Source organism: Panthera tigris, chromosome C1 (assembly GCF_018350195.1).
Source record: "Panthera tigris isolate Pti1 chromosome C1, P.tigris_Pti1_mat1.1, whole genome shotgun sequence".
Lineage (NCBI taxonomy): Eukaryota > Metazoa > Chordata > Mammalia > Carnivora > Felidae > Panthera > Panthera tigris.
In genome coordinates, this window is record NC_056667.1 from 7,575,039 (window position 1) to 7,589,579 (window position 14,541).

At 45.9% G+C, this 14,541-nt stretch overlaps 1 protein-coding gene across 1 annotated transcript in view; it reads left to right on the plus strand.

Annotated features, from left to right (window-relative positions):
• Nucleotides 1-14,541, plus strand: part of PEX14 (peroxisomal biogenesis factor 14) — a 143,447-nt gene that overhangs the window by 101,065 nt on the left and 27,841 nt on the right. The window contains exon 4 of the mRNA XM_042993795.1: nucleotides 14,217-14,345. Within this exon, the coding sequence (XP_042849729.1) occupies nucleotides 14,217-14,345 (129 nt within the window). The remainder of the gene's footprint in view (nucleotides 1-14,216; nucleotides 14,346-14,541) is intronic.

Below are 14,541 nucleotides of genomic sequence, written 5' to 3' on the forward strand. Positions count from 1 at the left end.
ATAGACCGGTGTTCGGCTGGGTGGCTAGAGAAAGTTCTGGTGGTGGGAGAGAGAACCCATAGAGGTCACAGCCTTGACAGGAGGCGAGGTTGTATAGAGCAGTGTTGATCCACATGAAGACTTTGGTTTTACTTTTAATAAAATGGGAGACCATCATAGGGTTTAAGTAGAGGATTTACATAATCTCCCTTAAGCTTTTACAGGATCACCCTGGCTGCTGCATTAAGAATAGACTGTTGGGGGCACCTGGGTGGCTCGGTCGGCTGAGCGTCCTACTCTTAATTTCGGCTCAGGTCATGTTCTCATGGTTCGTGAGTTCGAGCCCTGCATCAGGCTCTGCGCTGGCAGTGTAGAGCCTGCTTGGGATTCTCTCTCTCTCTCTGTCTCTCTGTCTCTGTCACTCTCTCTTCTCCTCCTCTCTCTCTCCCCCTTTTCTCTCTGCCCCTTTTCTCTCTGCCCCTCCCCTGCTCATGCTCTCTCTCTCTCTCTCTCTCTCTCTCGACATACATAAAACTTAAAAAAAAAAGAGAGAGACTGTTGGAAAGCAATAATGGGAACTGGGAGAGCAGTCAGGTGATAAGTCCCCAGTCACATCCCTGGCTATTATGTGACAAATCAGAATATCCTGACTTGTTGGATCTGAAGTCTGAAAGAGAAGCAGAAGGTAAGGATGACTCCAGGGGTTTTGACCTTGTGACTAAAAGGATAGAATCACCATTAATCTTGATGGGGCCAGATTAGGAGCCCGGTGTTAGACACGGTAGGTTTGAGGGCTCTGTTAGGCATACAGGTGGAAACACCAGGTGGGCAGATGGGTTAATGTGACTCGAGCTCAGAGGGGCGGTCTGAGCTACAGAGATCAGTTGAACGATGTTAACTTCTTGATTTTGATAATTGTACTGTGGTTATGTCTGAGCGTGGACTCCCCACCCCAGAATCAGGAAATGAATACTGAAGTACTTAGGGAGAAGGGGCAACCTGTCTGTAACTCAGTCTCAAACAGTTCAGGGAAAAAATAATTATATAGATAGACTGGTAGAGAATAATAAAGCAAGTTTAGCATTTGAAGAATCCGGGCGAAAGATATGTGAGAATTCTTCGTACCATTCTTGCACTTCTTCTGTAAGTCTGAAATCATTTCACAATGGAACACTTTTTTAAAAGCGAAGGAAAATACAGACATTCCAGATAAACAAAACTGAGGCAATTCATTGCCGGCACACCTGTGCTGAATGGAACACTAATGGAGTTTTCAGGCAGAAAGAAAATGATCCTTAACTGAAGACACAGAGGACACAGAAATGCAGGCAGGCAAGGGAGGGGACAAATAGAAATAGATATTGGCTGCATAAAATAAGTGTCTTTCTTGTGGGATTTAAAACGCATGTATGATTGGGATGTACGACAGTAACACAGGCAGAAGGATGGATGAACGTGTTGGAATTGTTGGCAAAATGGTAACATTTCTCAATTATATGAAACAATAGTAAGTCAAGAGCGTGTTGTGGTACCTAGCGCATCGGTTCTCAAGACATTTCGGGCCTAGCACCCCTTTCACGCTTAAGAACGGAGGACCCCCCCATTAGGCAAACATTACAGTGATCATCGTTGCGGACACACAGTCCACTGATGGATGCTGAAATTAGAGGTGAAAGTTTGAGAGTCTCTCCTCCAAGCTATTTAGTAACTACAAAAGGAAAGTTAGTAACACTACAGTGAAGAAATCTATCAAAAACCACCTTGACTACAAGCCAGTGGAGGGGAAAGCTGAATTAAAAAGTTGGCAAGAAGAGAAAAGAGGGCATTAAACAGATCAAAAGGAAAACAAATTGTGAGATGAAAGAGATAAACCCCCAAATTTCAGTGTTCACGTTAAATGTAAATAGACTACTCCATTAAAAGCAAAGTTTGTCAAGATTAGATTAAAAAACAAAACAAAACAAAACCTAAACCCCATCCAGGGCTGCTTACATCAAACATACCTCTAATAAAAAGGCACACAGGATTAAGAGTAAAATGATGGAAAAAGGGACTGTGCAAACACTAACCAAAAGAAACCAAGTACTAATACCAGGCAAGATAGACTTAAAAGTGGAGTGAGAAATAAGGAAATTTCAGAATGATCAGTCACATTTCTAAGTATGTATAACCAAATAACATAGCTTCACTGTACAGGAAACAAAATGGGCAGACCTGAAGGGAGAACTGGACAAATCTGCTCTTACCATGGAAAGTTCCAGAACGTCTTTCTTAGGAACTTACAGAACAGACAGAAATCAAGTTTCTAACAACACAGTGAACAAACTTACCACACACACACTGTGTACCTGCACATATGTGTATATGACACTGTACCCAATAAAGACACGAAATATGCAAAAATTTCAGCCTCACTAGTCATCAGGGAAATGCAAATTAAAGTCCAAATGACGTAATCACTTCCCACCCACCAGAATGGCTAAAGTGGAAAAAAACTGAGTCTGGTGTTGGATGCAGAACAACTAGAATTCTGCACTCCTGGTGTGAGTGTGAATTGGCCTGACTACTTTGGAAACTTGACGGTGTCTGTTCATCTGAAATACGCACACCCCATATAATCCAGCAGTTTGCCGCCAAAGCGTATGTGTAAAAATGTGATTAGCACCACTCTGGAACAGACGGATAAATCGTGCTTCATTCTTGTCCCGCGTGAGAGTACTATACAGCAGTCAAAGTGAATGAACCGTGGCTATGAGCACCAGCAGAGGCACCTTGCAGAAGCATAATGTTGAGCAAAAGAAGCCCATTGTGAAAGAATGCTTTCTATATTATTCCACTTATGTAAAGTTCAAAAATAAGCAGATTTCACCCGTGGTGCGAGAAGTTAAGTGGTGACTGGGAAGGATGCGTGAGGGCTGCTCCTGGAGGCTGTTGTATTACCTTTTTTTTTTTTTTTTTTTTTTTAACCTGGATGGTAGCTACATGGATTTTTTCACTGTGTGAAAATACATCAAGCTGTAAGCTTAAAATGTGCTTGCTTTTCTGTACGTATATTGAATGCCAACACAAGTTTACTTAAGACTACAATGAGGCCATTCTTCTACCTTTCAGGATGACAAAGAAAAAGCTTGATAGCATCATGCAGGCAGAGTTGTGGGAAACACATGTAGACTGGTGGGAAGTAAGTGGAAACCACCTCTAAAGGAGAGTTAGGCAGTGTTGATCAAAATCAAAACTACTTGCAGGGACAACTTGCACATGTTTGAATGGCACATGCAAGGACTTGTTTGGGGGCTTGTAATCTATGTTCAATAGGGGACAAGTTAAATAAGTTACGGTACGTCCATGAAATAGAATGCCTTGTAGCCACTAAATAGAATGAGGAAGCACTACAGATACTAATAAGGAATACTCTCTAAGATGTCTTAGTTAAAAATAGCAACTTGTAGAATAGTAAAGACTATTCCATATATACCATGCTATTATTTGTACAATATGGATATATATATGTATGTACATATATATGCACACACACATACACTAATATATAAAAAGTGTATTATATGGGTATAGAAAAGCACTTTCATATGTTCATAGACTATGTCTAGGAGGCATCTAAGAACCTAGTAGCAGTGGTTGTCTCTGGAAGATCTAACTGGATGGCCAGGTGGCAGGAGTGGGAGGGGGACAGCCTTTCACTGCATACCCTTTGGTATCTTGGGAATACAGAATTTAACTATGGGAATATATCTGTCAAGTGTTAATTTTTAAAACAATTGAATACCTTTCCCTTAGAAAGGTGTTTTGCAGGATACCGTTGTGTTGCCCCTCAGTAAGTCTGGTACAGCCACATTTTTCTTCACACTGAAACAGATCTTTGGTTTAACACCAGATGACGTGGTTGGCTTTGCAGAAGGGTGCCAAGATGTATGGGGGGGAGGGGGGAAGTTCCCGTGTCAGGGTGCACAGACTGCAGGGTGTGTGGGAATGCACTGATGAGCAGACAGCAAATTCAAGCCTCCTGTGTCATGCCTGCTTGTAAACACAACACTCCTTGAATGGAATGGTAGGCCCCTCCCTGCGGCTTCTAGTGTAATTTTCCTTCTCTCTTTTCTTCTGAACATGTATAAGTTGAATTCAGATTAAGTTAAAAATGATGCAACTCTCCTGCTTCCTTTTGTTCTTTTTTTTTTAAATGTAATTAAGATCAAGCTATGAATATAACATCTGCTTTTTATGTCTTAATGTATCAGAAGCATTTTCCCATGCCATCAGAAATTGTTCATGAAAATGTACACAGTCGAATAACAGCACGTAACTGAAATGTGTCCTAATTTCTCTGCTCAGCCCTCTTCACACATTTATGTTGTTCAAATGTTTTGCTCTTCTTTTTATTTTTTTATTTTTTTAACGTTTACTTATTTTTGAGAGACGGACAGAACACGAGTGAGGGGCAGAGAGAGAGAGGGAAACACAGAATCCAAAGCAGGTTGCAGGCTCTGAGCTATCAGCACAGAGCCTGACGCGGGGCTCAAACCCAAAAGCCATGAGATCATGCATGACCTGAGTCAAAGTCGGACGCTCAACCGACTGAGCCACCCAGGTGCCCCAAATACTTGTTCTTCTTAAAAATATGGTGAGGAACCATTTTTGTACGTTAGTCTCATACTACATTATTTTATTATTTCTGAGAAATTAAATTGTTGAGTCAAGAGGTTGTGAACATTTTTAAATACTCTTGAGACAGAGTGCTGTATTGTCTTCTAGAAGCTTCTCAGTTTGCACTTCCAGCTTTGGGTATTCTAATGCAAAAAACGTCGTTTTTATTTTGAAAGAATTCAATCTTAACAACTTTACCAACACATCTGAATGATATGCCAGAAGTCAGGGCGGGATATCAGTATTTCCTTTGAACATGGACCGAGATTTGGAATGCTTCCCCTGTGTTGTCTGGAATCCTGCCTGTCCCCACCCGCAGGCACCGGGACCTGAGATAGACTGCTTTACTGTCTCTGTAGCTCAGCTTCCTTCCCTGTAAATTGGGAGCCAAAGGGGGCTCCCCTGCCACCTCTGGCCGCATGGGTTACACACCACGCGGGCCCACGAGGTCCACGGACACGGTGATGCGGAGCCCTGGAGTCACGCGCCTCGGCGGCCCTGCCCAGGACCAGTATTGGGGTTCAAAGAGTTAAATATATACAAAGCTCCAAAAATTACTCTTTGACAGTTGGGTTTAAAACATTTTGGCCGTTATGTCTAGGTGGAGAGTGAAAATGTGAATGATTTTTAAATTCTCTCTGTGCTTTGTTTTCCATATTTTCAGCAGTTGAAGTGCTATTTTTACTGTCAGTAGATAGATATGCCTATACATTACGGACCTTATGTTCGTCTATTAGACAGTATTACATGTATTATATTATAGATAGAAGACAGACAAAATATCCTTTCAACATAAGCACTTGGTGGGGAGGAGGTCTTCCTTAGGGAGGCTGCCATTTAACCAGGTAAGGAAGGTGAAGTCTTGGCTCTCACATTGCCTGGCAAAATAAGCACTCAAATATTTATGGATTTGGTTGAGTTCTAAATATTTATCTCTACGCTAGTAATGTTGACTATAGCAACCAATACCAGATTCGTTCGAGCTACCCAAATAGGTGGTGACAAAATAATTTATGTACTGTATTGACCTATTAGGACATAGCATGTTTTAATGTATTAATATCAGGGTAATATGAGGACTTAAAAAACATCTGATAGCTGCATGGTAATTGAAAGCTTTAGGAAGTTGAATGCCAAACAATAAGCCTTCTGATCTTATACTTAAGATTCAGGATGTTAAAGAAAACCCCAAATGAACCGGCATCACAGTTTAGCTGGGTGACTGAGGAGTGCGTCTCGATATATTGAGCTCTTGTGCCAGCGTTTTCCTTAAGGAACAAAAATCTCCCCCTTGATTTGGGTCCCACAGTAGAGTTGTTTCCCAAATCAGTAACATATGAAACAGCGTATGGCTGTCCCTGCCATCCCAAAGCAAATGTTTGTTTTGTTGCAGTGATGGAAACATTTCCATTGGTGAAGCAAATATTTAGAGCTGAAAGAAACATTTGGGCGGCCAGGATGTGTCAAAATAGAACAGATGCCTGCCTTTTAAAAACACACATTTAAAAAAAAAAAGAAAGAAAGAAAGAAAGAAAGAAAGAAAGAAAGAAAGAAAGAAAGAAAGAAAGAAAGCCACCTTGTACTTGGCTGCTGTGGTTATAGCCACAATGAGTTAAACAAGAAATTAGAAAATGTGGATATCATTCTAATCCCAGTTTCTGGGCACATCTCTGTACCTTTTTGTGTCTTGGTTTTTCTCTTCGAGAAAATGAGGATAGCCATTATAAGTGATTTTGCTCAGGATTCAGGGTTTCCCCCCTCCAAATATTCTCTTTGTTCTTAAAAAGTAATCATCCCTTTTGAATCAGAAATATATTCACATGGAATACATTTCATAAGGATAGACAGTGAACAAAGTGCCTTCAGTCTCCGTCCCCAGCTACCAGTCCCCTCCCTGTTTGTAACCAGTATTTCCTGTGTCCTCTCTATTTTATGCAAGTACACACAACTAAGTAGAAGTGTGTGTGTGTGTGTGTGTGTGTGTGTGTGTGTGTGTGTGTGTGTGTGTTTTGTTTTGTTTGCACATAGAGGCTCTGTATATCCTTCACGTTTTCACCCTGGGCTCCATATATATTCTTTTTGTTTTTCTTCTTTTTTTGAGGCGATTGATTGATTCTAAGAGTTTGCTTAGTAAAAATGTGCTAGCTGTGTCCGATAGTAGAGAGGAGCAGGCTCGTTCCCTGCTTGACCCTGCCCCCCCCCCACCCCCAAACATGGCGCTGAGAATCTGGTTCTGCCTCTGGGGCTCACCATGGGCTGTGGGTAAGTAAGTCACTGTCCCTCTCCAAGTCCTTTTCTCTTGATTTTTAAAACAGAAGGAAAGGGAAAGAATAAGAATAGGAGATAGACCAGATGAACTCTAACTTTTCTCTCAGATCTGAATTTCTTGGTTTGGCTGTCAAAGGTGAATTTTTTTTTTTTTTTTTTAAACACACTTCACTGCTTCTTCTAAAACAGGAGCAGGATTCCAGCAAGTATCGTTGAAAACGTTTATTAATTTGGCTTTTCTGCATATGCCCAAACATACCTTTGGCTTACCTGGCCCTTGGCATTCAGGTAGCTGTGATTCCTGATTATCACACCCTTTGGTCCTTAAAGATACTGCTCGTTCCCCAGGACTTGTTCGGTGCACTGTGGGAGGGCCGACTTCTCAGCCTGTTGCCAAGGACCTACTGGCTCAGACACTGCGGTCCATGACAGCCGGCAACAATATTTGCAATGCTGTTAATCCTTCGGAATTGATGATCAAATAACAAAATCAACTCCTCTTTGTTTTTGTTTTTAATTTAGCGGAGAGGGATTAAAAGGGGAGAAAAAAAAAACCACCCTTTAGACTATAGATCTAAAAATAGACGTCACGGATGCTGATTGGAAACCCTCCCAGTCTTTCATATGAGAGATCTCAATTTGTGTTACACAGAGGGGCAGCTCACTTCTGTCTTGTTCACCAGTTATACTACTCCCCAGAGAAGCCCAATAAATTTTATAGGGAAGTTTCCTCCTTATGCGGAAGGAGCTAAGCTCAGTGACTGGTGTGGCTGAAGTAATTTAGGGCTCCAAGGGAGTACAGTGTGTCTGGCTTGTGGAACACCGTATCCGAAGCAAACGTACAAAACCCGGTCATCTCCGTCTTTGATACTACAGAGCTCTGGATCCCGTGGCCCCAGCCTGCCCGATTTGGGAGGGAACTGCTCCCCCCAACTTGCATTTCATTCACCGCCCAGACGGTCCTTCTGCGTGCTCTATTGGTAGCGACAGCACAGCTCGCCACTGCTGTGTGCTGGCGTTCTCACCACTAACCGTCTGAAACCTCCAAACTTGGACTGGGCTGAGTTTTTACGCCTCTCGTCTGCCTCTCTGAGACGGAGAGATCCTCTCCCACTGCCGTCTCTCTTCAGACTTCCAGTGGAGCCGGGCTGCCCGGTTCCTCAGTCTTGAAGCTAGCCGTGCAATACGTTTTGCACTGGCTTTTTACTCGGTGATTTATACTCGGAGACGTGGCTGGGTGATATCCAGTGTCCTTTTGTCTTTGTGTTTATTTTTCTTGCACATTTAATGTATTTAAAGGATATATTGTCTTTATGGTTCACTGGGATGAGGAGGGGGTGGGTGCAAGTTTTAATGAGAGGTCCCCGGCTCCCTGTGTTGAGATGAGAATTATATTCTCGATGAGATATCTTTCTTTCTTCCCTTAGGTGGCAGGAGGCAGTGTTTTGCTGCTTTTTGAAATAGCATTTCTACCTAACGATTTTTAGAAGGGTACTGAGAGGACGTTCAATTTCAGGACATCATCAGCAACTTTTCTCCTGTTGTCTGAACTTTCCTCATTTAAGGAGACAGGGAAGTCTCATGTCTTGTTCCCGAATTTCCGTATCAGTATCAGGATGGTGGGAACCAGCCCTACCATCAGATCAATTTTTATAAAAACTGTTTCATTCGGGGCTGGTGATGTTTGCAACTAGTTTTCTCAAAAACTGTTTGCACTGCGTGGGAATAGTTAATCAGTAGAGGAGAAAGCACTTGGCTTATTTGCTTAATATTTTAACCAAGTGAATTAGACAGGTTGGGGGGCTGGGGGAGGGGATAAGAAAGTGGGTGGGGGAAGCCCCATAAACAAGGTGATATATAATATTTTTTTTGTTCTCCTTTTAAATAAATACCGATCAGCTTTATGTTCAGAGACAATAGGAGCCGTTGGCTTAAATTTGCAGTTTACTGTATTTATGGCTGTAATATCAAGGTGCTGCCGTCGTAATTTCATGCCCCAATGAGAAGAGCAAGGTCGAAGCAAATGCTTCCATCGGCATCTGCTAACACACTAACTCATAAACAAGGCCCGGCTGGATCAGGTGGCACGGAATAATACAGGCTAATGAAATACAGCACAGCTTTCCATTACTGTTAGTTTTTACAGTGTCGTCATTACGTGTAATTTATGTTTAAAAAATTCAATTTTATACAAGGCACTGGGAAATAGGGGTCTACAGGTCATCCAACGACTTTTAGAGGCTCTGAGAGTCCTTATTGTACTCTACTGTTCCAACAAAATGTTAATAAAATAAAATAAAAATACTTTTTCCCCCCTTTCCCCTCCCCTAGCCTTTTCTGAGAGAGTTGATTTTTCTTTTAATTTGGGGAGTATTTTTAGCCAGCTGTCTTCTCTGCCTCATCTCCTCTCAGAGTGTGTGTGTGCATGGGGAGATAACTAGTTGTGTTCTCAGAGAGGTGACCCCCGCACGGTCTCCGCGCGTCCCAGATGAATCACCCGAGTCCTACACACGGAGGGACTGTGATGGGGGAGGCAGATGGCCAGAGTGGCCAGCCCGCAACTGCCACCCTGCGTTGCTGGCCCTCTGGCCCTGTTCCCTGATCCCAGTCAGACTTGACATTTTTATTATAAAACTCGGGCCAGGCTGGAAGGTGCCGTTGGGTGTTCATTACCTTGCTCATTTCCAAACTATTCCTAGCCCTGCTGTCCCGGTTGTTGTTTGACCTAAAAGACGCAGACAGTGCTGCTGTCTGCTGTCATCTGTCTTTCTGCTTCACCTGCACAGGGCCAGGCCCCGTGGCAGTGCTCAGCGGTCACTGAGGACAACATTGAGGTGACTTATTCTGAGAAGCCCTTGCACAGCCAGTCCCGCAGGAAAAAGGCAGCTCTTCCCCGTGCCCAGTTTTGTCTGAGTCCCTGCAAAAGGACCCGCAGCAGCGGCTCCCAGCCAGTAGGCTGCGGCTCCCAGAGTCAACGGTTTGGTTTTGTTTGCATTTTAACCGAAACCTTTAGAAAAAGAAAACAAATCGTCTTCTCGGGGATACAAATAAGCAGGTGTGGCCGCCCCGAGGCCGATCACTTCAGCTGCTGCGGCAGTAACATGGGGCTTTATCAATCAATAGCTTGTAGCTTGCTCGCTGAGTTCTTTTAAAAGAATCCCACCCTGGAGAAAGTGTTGGAAAAGAAATCCTTGCCCCACCTTCTGCACAAGAGCAGCAGCCGCCTCCTCGGGAAGGGCACTGGTTCTGAAAGTAGATTCCGGAGAAGGGAAAGAACAGCAAGTCCACCCCGATTCCGATGCCCGGTGCGCACGACCTTCACCTGCACGATCAGAACTGAGAGCTCTTGGTTTGGCCCGTCAGGCAGCGGTGGTCTTACGGGTGAAATGGCAGTGCCTGTCAGAGGGAGGCGCCTGGCCTCCCGCTCACTTGGGACAGGTGCCCTCGCCCCGTTCTCTTCCTCTTGGCTAAAGCGAGCTCAGTGGATGGAATCACTGAGCGGGACTTTCTTAGTTTTACTCTCTATCAGCAATACATTTTAATTGTCGCAGACCAGGGCTGATAGCTCTTGGAATTGGCAAGTGGCGGGGTGAAGTTACTGAAAGCATCTAAATGCAAAGGGCTGGTGATATCAGATGATGCAAATTGACACCCCAACTAAGGAAGATTTTCGGCTTTATTGAAATTGGCTAATTCTCCCAAAGGCAGCAGCTAACGGAAGACTTGAGACAGCTAGGGGAGGGGAGGAGTTTGCCTGCCACAGGACGGTGACACCCTTCACCCCCCGTGTCTGCTCTGCTCAGCCCTTGCTCGGGTCCCTCTGCGGTTAGATTATTCCTTGCAGATAGCAATCAACTGGAAGGAAGTGTGTGTGTCTAATTTGCATGAGATTATTTAAAACAACAACAACAAAAAAAAGGTCTGCATTAGTCAGGGTGATGGTAAACAACGCAAAGAGATGCCTTTTATAATATAGCCAGTGCCTCAGCGTTCACAGGCAAATATAATTCACTTCCAATTGGCGGTTTCCTTTATTATTCCTTTTAACCTTTTGGATTCTGCAAGGTCTCCATCTAAGCTCTCTGCCGTTTGTCTCGTGGGGGTGGGTGGGAACCTGGATGTCCTGCATGTGGGTCCTGTGCCCCAGTCCCTCTTCCCTGAAGTCAGGGTTGTTTCAGCACCAGGAGCCCATGACTGGGGAGGTAAGTGTTGTGTCCTGAAAGAGATGACCCCCCCCCCTTCCTGCCGAGGCTCTGAGAGTCCCGAATGAATTACCTGAGTGTACAGAGTCCTGAACCTGGTCTGTCCTCCCCACTGGGGCTGGGGCACTCAGAGGGAGAGGACACCAAGAGAGGCACAGGCACCAGTCTGTGTGAGGGCTTAGGATTTATTGGGAGTTAGACTATTAGAACGAGGCAGGGACCCTCGACCCTTGTCCCTCTGGGGTCGTTCAAAAAGTTGTGTAGGTGTCATTTGCAGATAGGATCCAGGCGTCGGCTTCCCGTGTTGTTTTGGCATAGCCCCAAAACACCATTCGTCGGCTCTTACCTGAGGCTGGGCTGCCAGCATGAGGGTGAGAAAGACCATTTAGTGCTTCTCTCAACCTCTCACAAGCTTGAAGACTTAGGACGGAATTTGGAATTTCGGAGCCTACCCTGTGTTGTTTCTGTGCTGGGGGCGGGGGGAGGGTGGCCAAAGCCTTGGGCTGTCAGCAGGCAGCACCACGCCCTAACTGGTATGATCAGAGGCATGTTTTCACCTTGCTTGGGTCTTAGTTGTTGTTTTTTATCTGTTAAATGAATGCAATGGCTGGGATAATGGTCCAGCTCTGAAATTATATTATTCAGTGAGATCATGAAAATACTGATTTTTTTTTTTTTTTTTTTTTTTTTTACAAGAAGAAAAGTGATTCATTTTATGTAACTAAATCAAAGTCCCGGCCCTCTGGAGGATTAAGGATATCAGAATTCCAGCCAATGTAAATTTAGAGCATCAAATGATAAGGTCTCTGAAAAACAAGAGCTCGGAAGGAAGTGCTGATGCCCTTTAACCGCAGCCTCACTGGTGGGCTCGGCTGCAATAATGCAAGGAACATGTTTTATTAGGAAAATAGGCTCCGTAAAAGCCCGGGGCCAGAGGGCAGGACAGCGGGCAGGGAGTGCTGTCCCTTTAACCAGCTGCAGCTCTCGGGGCCGCAGCACAGCCCGTGACTTACTGTAGATTTCCCCAGCGCTAAACATTATCGTACTTGTTTATATTTGAAAGAGCCAGAAGGGAAAATGAGAATGCAACTCAATGCTCCTTTTGGGAAAATTATCCTCATTTGCAGCCAGCGGCTGACAAGGCACACGAACCACCAGGTTTATGAAATTCCGTAGTGTCCCAGTGACCATCAGCCCGTGCTGACGCCGCACGTGCACGCACTTCTCCAAGCAAGCGGCTGATGATGAGCCGGTTAGAGTGGGCCTTTCCTGCTGGAACCCTGGAAGGGGTTCCCCTCCCTCTCTGGAGGTTGACTGGCAGGCACTCTCGGGCTGGATGGAGCCCGAGAAGCACACGCTCAGGGTTCAGGGGTTTTCCTTCTATCCTGCCCTTTTCTCTCGGGAGGCCTTGGGAGCAAGCTGGGCCATTTGGGAGGAGGAACGTCCCGTATAGCCCCCCACATACTCAGAGGTAGCTTTTGTATCTGAAAGCGCTCAGCGCCAGCCTTTTCATCTGCCACATCAGTCTGTTGAGAGCGGGGTGCGCCGGGGGCCACCCCAGCAGCGTTCAGGCTTCACAGCAGGGTAGCCTTGCCCACCACTGGCTGGCTCCTCTGTGTGTGGAGGGGGAAGGGGCAGAGCTGCAGTGTTAAATGGGGACAGGCCTCAACCGCTCAGCATAGGGAGGGGAACAAAGGGTCCGGGGCCGTGCAGAGTAGTTCGGGCCTCCTCCCTGACCACTTACTTGCGTAGGGCCTGAAAAGTTGGAGAGGCGCTCGGCCAACTACAGGCCCGTGAGGTGTGGGGCGGCGCTGTGCTTCGGAGCATTAATGTGCCCCATCTATTAGCCCCTCGGCACAGAGCATGCGGCACCAGGCTCTGGAAGATGCTGATCCTCTGAAGCTCCTTGTACTTGATGCACCCCCAGGGGCAGATACACCATGATGTGGCCTCTAATGGAGAGCTGCCGACCAGATGGGGAAAAGCTCTCGGCTCTCGTTTCAGAGCCTTATGTGGCGGCCGCACTGGATCCTGGGATTCCTGGAGCAGCACCGGCCGGCCAGGGTGGCCTTCGTGGGCTGGCCGTGACCTCCCCGCCGCTGCTCCCGCTCTTGGCGGCCCGAGCACTTTCGTACCCCCTGTAGCCACTTCTCGGGCCCGGCCCGCGGGGAAGTTTCTCTCACGCCTGTGCGCCACACTCCGTTCCTCTGCTCCGGGTTGGTTGGCACCCTCGTCCTCTTCCCCCAGAGCCGGCGGCCCCTGTCGGCCTCAGCCGTGTGTGCCCGCGGGAAATGGGGTCCCCGCGGTGCCCCCCGCGCCGGCCTTGTATTCTTCCACGGGCAGATCCTCTCCCCACGCTGTAGCCACTGCAGATGGCGCCCTGCTACTCCCTGCCGTCCGTCCCGAGCGCAGTGTGCTTCAGTGTCAGGAGGATTAAAACAAAGGGAAGCAGAAAAGCCAGCCAAAGGCGGTACAGGCAGCCTCTGCTAGGCTGGGGCAATAACCGTCTGAAAGTTTGGGCCTGGCCTGGTTTTGATCTGTTTTCTTGTTTTATTTTCTTCTTTACATTCTATATCCCATTCATACTAATCACAGTCAGTCCTGATTTTTCTTTTTATTTCTGCATTTGTCATAAAATAAAGCAAATTATTCCCGTCTTCGGAAACGATCGAGACTAATTAGTCGTCTCACCCAATAATTAGTTTTTTGTTTCCCTGTCTGTTTTCATGCATTATTGTTAGTTTTTTCCCCTCTTTTTTTAACACCATTACAGATTAAAATGAGCCACATTTGCAGTTGATGGTATCTGTTTTCGGGGGAAGAATGGAGAATTGCAGTACGGAGCGACTTCAGAAGCAGCAATAAACTCAAGGATAAATTAAGGAAATTGAATGAGCCACATTTGGAAGCAGTGTTGAGGCTAATATTCTGTCGCTTAAGGTTAAATTGCAACCGGAGAGGTTCCGGAGAATCCGAAATCGGGGAGGAAACTTACCAGGATGCTAGGCAGTCTGTGGCTCTAGGGGTCGTTTCTCAATGAAGATTTCGTTGCGGCCATGGACAGTGGCAAAAGGTATTCACCTGCAATTATGTCCTCTTCTCCCCCAGGGCTGACGGATGAAGAGATCGATTTGGCTTTCCAGCAGTCGGGCACGGCTGCCGAAGAGCCTCCGTCCTTGGGGCCGGGCACACAGGTGGTTCCTGTCCAGCCCCCTCACCTCATTTCTCAGCCGTACAGTAAGTCACCCGCTCAAACGCCTGCTGTAACCTTGACTGGGGTTGAGGATTCCGGCCACAGAGCAGGGCTTCCACCTCCCAGACTCCGCAAGCAAGAGTAGAGCCCGGGATGAGGAGATGGCTCTTGGGTTTTTCCAAAAGAACGTGACACACCCAGATCCCCTCCTAGACAAACTTTTAAATATGTGACCAGGGT